General features: G+C 39.9%; 1 protein-coding gene across 5 annotated transcripts in view; it reads left to right on the top strand.

Annotated features, from left to right (window-relative positions):
* The window catches only part of SEC24B (SEC24 homolog B, COPII component), a 65,857-nt gene that overhangs the window by 46,576 nt on the left and 13,281 nt on the right, over positions 1 to 6,000 (top strand). For all 5 annotated transcript variants that reach the window (XM_075200690.1, XM_075200681.1, XM_075200677.1 and 2 more), the window contains 3 exons: positions 1,451 to 1,626; positions 2,175 to 2,312; positions 4,749 to 4,853. In XM_075200690.1, coding sequence (XP_075056791.1) covers positions 1,451 to 1,626; positions 2,175 to 2,312; positions 4,749 to 4,853 — 419 coding nt within the window. The remainder of the gene's footprint in view (positions 1 to 1,450; positions 1,627 to 2,174; positions 2,313 to 4,748; positions 4,854 to 6,000) is intronic.

Below are 6,000 nucleotides of genomic sequence, written 5' to 3'. Positions count from 1 at the left end.
GACCATCTACCTTATGAAATTAGTGGTTACTAACCTTTATAACCGAAGACTGTAATATGCAATAGTTTCTAGAGGGTGACATAATAGTAGTGTGAGGGGAGGGGGGATTATGTTTTGCATACATCTATCAAATGAAAGTTTGGAAAATGTTTACATAGCAAAGAAATTCCATACTATGATGAATAAAGGGAGGTCTTCTGAAAAGAATATTACCGCTTTTGTTTGAATTGCCATCGTGTGGGAGGTACCAGGATGACAAATATCCACCTAGCACTTTTTTTTTTTTTAAGCAATTTGGAAATGTTTATTTAATTATATTGTCTGGTGATCACTGGAAAAGTCAGGAAATAAGGCACCATTAGAGCCTCTCCCCATTCCTCGTCTTATTTTCTGTAGTGTAGTGGGGGGTATATTGCTTGTGATCACAAGTGCCATACCTAATAAGGGTACCATTATTTGAAAGATGGGCCTCCTCTCCTTCATATGATGGGGTAGGTCAAGCCTATTTTAGAGCCTTTCCCTATCCCTGGGCTCTTGTTTTAGGTGGATGTCCAGAACAACCTTCATCCCATGGTGTCCTGAAGAAATACTCAATGACCCGGCAGTGTATTTCTGATTTTCCTCTGAACAACATGTGCCATTGAAGACAGATGGGGAGTGATCCTTAGCAATCATGGGATATATCTGCAGTATGACTTCCACTTGTAATCACTCACCTTGGACATACTTTTTTCTAGTCTTGGCTACCTCCATGGTAGCTATAATGGCTAACAGGCTGTGTATGGCCTTACCTTGGGCATGTTTTTAGCAGACACGAGATTGATTATTAAGTGCAAAAGAGCTGAGACACAGTGCAAATTCCTGTTTGGAAAGGAACAGTTATAGGTGTGCTGTGCCTGGTGTTTAAATAAAAAAAACAAACTTCAAGCATACAAAGATGTCGCTTGTAATTAAGGTGGTCCTGATGTCCCTTCATTCTTATAATTTAATTTAAGCCATAAATAAGCATCAATCAAGCAGAATTTTAGGACAAAAACCAGAAACGTTTAATTTAACGAGTTGTCCTTTTGTACAGTGTAGTGTCTTTTTATATCTTTCCATCTGCCCACAAACATAGGCTCACTTCTACTTCTACCACCTCTACAGAGGCATCTCCAGATAATATATAGATAATAGTATATACAAGTGCCCTGAACTGAGTTGGGCAGATCATTTAGATGCACCAACACAAAACCAGGCTCTTTTGCAGTGTGCATCCTTTGTAAATGAGGTCCATTCTGGAATTTGTTTTCCTTATAGTGTTCTGTGTATCTTGCTCTATGAATATGAAAATGATTTGTCTCTTGGCAATCAGTAATGTGTATTGACCCTTAGCTGCAAATTATAATCTATAGTTTAGTGTTCCTATTTAATTCTGTTTACCCTTGTAACGTGCAGTCTATTTTTGCAGCTGTAGACCGATCAATTGTATCTAGTCTTTCTGATGCAAGAGATGCCTTAGTGAATGCAGTGGTAGATTCCTTGGCAACATACAATGCAACACTTTCAAATCTACAACAATCTACTCTGATCGCACCCAGTTCTCTAAAGCTATTTCCTCTGTACATTTTGGCTCTTCTGAAGCAGGTGAGTTACTTAAAGGTTGCTCATCTTTTGTTAAGTATATTTATTAGGCCTAAGTTACATGTTCTGTATGGTAGAATTTTGTTTAGAAATATACAACAGATGTGACAAGGACCTATGAATGAGTACACTTTGAAAATTGAGACATTGTGAGGAAAAGCTAGATACAATATCTTATTGTAGTGGCTACTTTTATACTTAAAAATAAAAAACATCCCCCATTGTGTACAAATCTGGAACTTGGCGTATAGTTTAATGCAGTTATTATTGTTCTACTACTATAGCATTGCAGAGATAGCAGTGTGTTATATATTATTCATAAGCTACAAGTGCATGAAATAATAGAAAGCTTAACACTGAATTTGAAAAAAAAAAAATCTTTTCAACTGTTTAACTAGAATTCCCAGGATCTGCTCTTAGTTGGCAACTCAGAAAACATAATGGGAATGCAATAGTTGGAGAGGCACTAGCTGCCGGAGTCACCTTTAGTGCATCCTTATTGTGTTTGAGTTTGATTGAAGAGAACAATTGTATTTGTACTTTCTATCTAGAAAGCCTTCAGGACTGGCACTAGTACGCGTCTAGATGATCGAGTCTTTGCAATGTGCCAGATGAAATATCAACCACTGGTTCATCTGATGAAAATGATTCACCCAAGCCTCTACCGAATAGACAGGCTTACAGATGAGGTAGGAAAAGATCTGCATGAAATATTAAGCAATTAGAGGACAGCCTCTGTGCTGTCTGATGTTTCACTTCAGTAAAACTGCTGCTGTAGCAGCTTCAGAGATGAAGTGTGATTGTTTCACAGGAAATTACTGTGTGCATCCATTTAGCTATAAATTTACTTTATGGGTTGCTGTAATCTCTGTATCTGTGTGCTTCTATTTTTAAATTGTTTACTTGCCCACACAATTGTTGATCTAATTTATCCTTTATGATTACAAGGATTGGCCTACATCGTTGGCTGTAACATGTTTTGTTCATTTTTACTTATTTTTATTTCTATTTTTATTGTCATATATTTACACCTTAGCTGCATGGTTGTTTTTATTACTTGTATCTGAAAATGTATTCGCTGTATTGTTAATATGATTTTTTTCTTAAATATTCTATATACATGTTTAACTTCCATCACTATGATTTGTGTACAGAGTTTCAAGCTTCTGCAATAAATAACATTAACTTTTAAGAAATTTCCCACTCTTGATTTAATATTATAACCAGTCAATAAAGAAATTTCATATCTGTATTAATGCGTTTCATGTTTTGCACAGGGAAACACATGACAATGGGTATAGGCCCTGACTCCTGGAGGTTGGAAACTCTCCTCGTGCAGACCATAGCCTCAGGTCATACATTTTTCCTAAGTGTCTTCTTGGAAGTGGCCATGGAAAGACCCTGTTCCTGTACATTCTGCTTTTCTTTTTTTTTCTTTTTTTTCACCTTTGCATTCTAGCTGGTCCATTGTGCAATATGATGTAGCACATGCCCTTGTGTTTCAAACTTTTTTCTTTTTGTTAAATACACTGTAGGCACCCTGGGTGCCTGTCTCAATAGACCTTTCTTCTGTGCCTTCTATACCTGGAATTCACTGTACACATTCAATTCACCCTTACTATTAGCCCCTCACCACCTGCTCCATCTTCTGGTGGGGGGGTCCCACAGATAGACATTGTTGGCCCAGCACTGTATCTGAGCTGAAAGTGAATAGCTTCAGCTCATCTTATTGTGCCTCCCATTGTTGACTTGGTCTCCACGCTACTGTATACTTTAGATCGCCTGCTCTCTGGCACAACCACAGCAGCCACATTGCAACTGGATCGCTTCAAGAAGGATTTTAAAAGTTCACTGCACTGTAACCCCCTCCCCAAACCAAACACACCTGGGTTACAGAAATTGGTTGTCATTTCCAGCCTCTTCCTTGTCGCTTTGTGGGGCAAGGGGGCAGATTGTTTTTTGGGGAGTTTTTTTCCCCCGATCTTTTTAGCTTGACATGACTAGATTGCCTTGTTGTAGCTTGCTCCTCCCTTCCAGATCTAGCTACGTCTGTGATGTATATATCCGCTGTCTCATTCTTCTCATTAGGCAATACCCTATATGCCAAGGATATCTGCTTTATTCCTCAGCAAAGCTCATCCTTTCACTAGTGGCACGGCTGCTTACACATTCCTACAAAACACTGCTATAGCCTTTGGGAGAATGCAGTTGTGGATCTTTGCTACGTACTCCAGCGCTCATTCCCACACACTCCCAAAACCTTCCTTCAGCATCCCTCTCCCATGAGTTCATTACTCAATTTTTTCTAAATCGGTTAACCTCTCTGACACCAGGGAGGGGGGAACGGGAGTATCCAAGGTGGTTCTAATAGCGACTTTACCCAATTTCAAGGTCCTGTTGCTCGAAGCTGCTATTCCTAAACCTAGCATTGGGTATAGATGCTATGGCAGTTTATTGGCACTGCCAGTTAGTGTACCTGGTCATACCACAGCTGGTGTCTAAATTTCTTCCTAGGGTTTTGTTGTCCTTCCATCTGAATCAGTATATAGTGCTCCCTACCTTTTTGTCCTTAGAAAGTGGCTCTTCACTCATTGAATTTTTAGTACACAACTTGGAGGCTTATCTCCACAAAACAGTCTTGTTCAGAAACTCGGACTCTCTTTATATTTGCAGGAACTTATTGGCCCCTAAGAAGGCTGCTTTACACTGTATTGTTCCCCACTGTACCTGAGCACAACCTGTGCTTTTCTGAATCTAGTCTGTCTGAAACAGCTGTACAAGGTGACAATGGGGGGGGGTGAATAATTTTTGTACTTAATTGTAAATATCTCCAGTTAAATGTATTGATGCACACAGGATTTTTACCATGCGTGTGCATTCATGTCAGCTAAGATGTTTTGTGTGGCAGTTTGCAAGTTACCTTTGTACCAATATAGCCTCAAAAAACTAAGCATAACTACATCGAAGTGATGACCTTGTAGAGGAGAAAGAGTTAGCACTTCGTGCCCAATCTCCAGGAGGCAGGGCCTATACACATTGTTCTTTTGTCCCCCCTACATGAGTAATGGCTTTAATGGTAAGTACAAAAGTATTCTTTGTAAATGACTGTTTGTCTTGTCTCATAGGGCGCTATTCTTGTTAATGACCTAGTTGTACCACAGCCACCTCTTCAGCACTTATCTGCAGAGCAGCTTGAGAGAGAAGGCGCTTTTCTCATGGATGCTGGTTCAGTACGTTTTTTTTATTTATATTTATTTTTTTCGAGACTTATTCAAGTGGCAGCTGTTATATGCAATATTATATACTGATGTGTCTGGAATCTTAACTCTTGTAAACACAATAGTGAGCAGGAACATTATGGAGCTGAGGTGTTATTTTAGATGAAAAAAATTACTTAAAATATGAGGTTCTATAAAATAAACTTTCAGTACTTTTACTCAGTATTTCTTTTATGGTATATGCAGGGCTGTCACCAGAAATTGCAAGGCCCAGTACAAATGCAACAGGCAGGGCCCCCCTGCTTCCTTCTCTCACCCAAACCTCATTTTTTAAATTATTCGCTACCCAACCCCCTTCCCCCCGTTCTCTAATGTCGCCCCCCATCCCCGGTTCCATTTAACCCCTGCAGTAGTTTACTTCTCTGCGTCTGCTTGCTCTCTTTTTTCAGCTCCTGTCTATTGACAGCGTTGTGACGTTATTAATTACATGACATCAGCAATGCTGATGGGAGTCTCTGTGCCTTGTCATGGCTCTCTGTCCGGGAGCCGGGCACCTGGTGGTTGGTTCTGGAGCAAATGGCAGTAGCTGTGGGGCCCCTAAAATTTTGGGAGTGGAGGCAGAAATGCTGCCAACAAGGGGGACCACTGACACATCCTTAATTACGCGCAGAGGTCTCTCCCCCACATCACCTCTCCCATCTCAGGATCAGCTGCTGCCTAGAAATGGTGCCCGATACCTCCCTTAACTCACCGCATAGGCACCCTCCGCTAATAAATTTGTTTGGACCCAAGGCTGGTGGGGCCCCACTCTACTGTTAGGCTCCATACTGCTGTACTTCCTATACCCCGCTGATGGCAGCCCTGGGTGTATGGTTCCATTTGTATCTGCAGAGTTTCCACATATTCATGTGACTACCTTGGCAGTCCAAGTCATATGGCACATGATGTTGTGAGCAGAGGTGCTCTCTGCAATGTGCACTGTAAAATCTTCTTCCTTAAAATAATGTACATGATGTTGACATGTTTAATGAACATTAGTTACCTAATAATTATTTGGATTGAATTTGACAAATTTTATCTAACAGCAAAAATTAATGAAATCTTTACTTTAAAGAACATTTAATCCAATACAATATTTTTAGAGTATCATATAATACAA

The sequence above is a fragment of the Mixophyes fleayi genome, chromosome 1 (genome assembly GCF_038048845.1).
Source record: "Mixophyes fleayi isolate aMixFle1 chromosome 1, aMixFle1.hap1, whole genome shotgun sequence".
In the NCBI taxonomy this organism is placed as follows: domain Eukaryota; kingdom Metazoa; phylum Chordata; class Amphibia; order Anura; family Limnodynastidae; genus Mixophyes; species Mixophyes fleayi.
The sequence above is the reverse complement of the archived record's forward strand: the minus strand, read 5'-3'. Positions and strand labels throughout refer to the sequence as shown.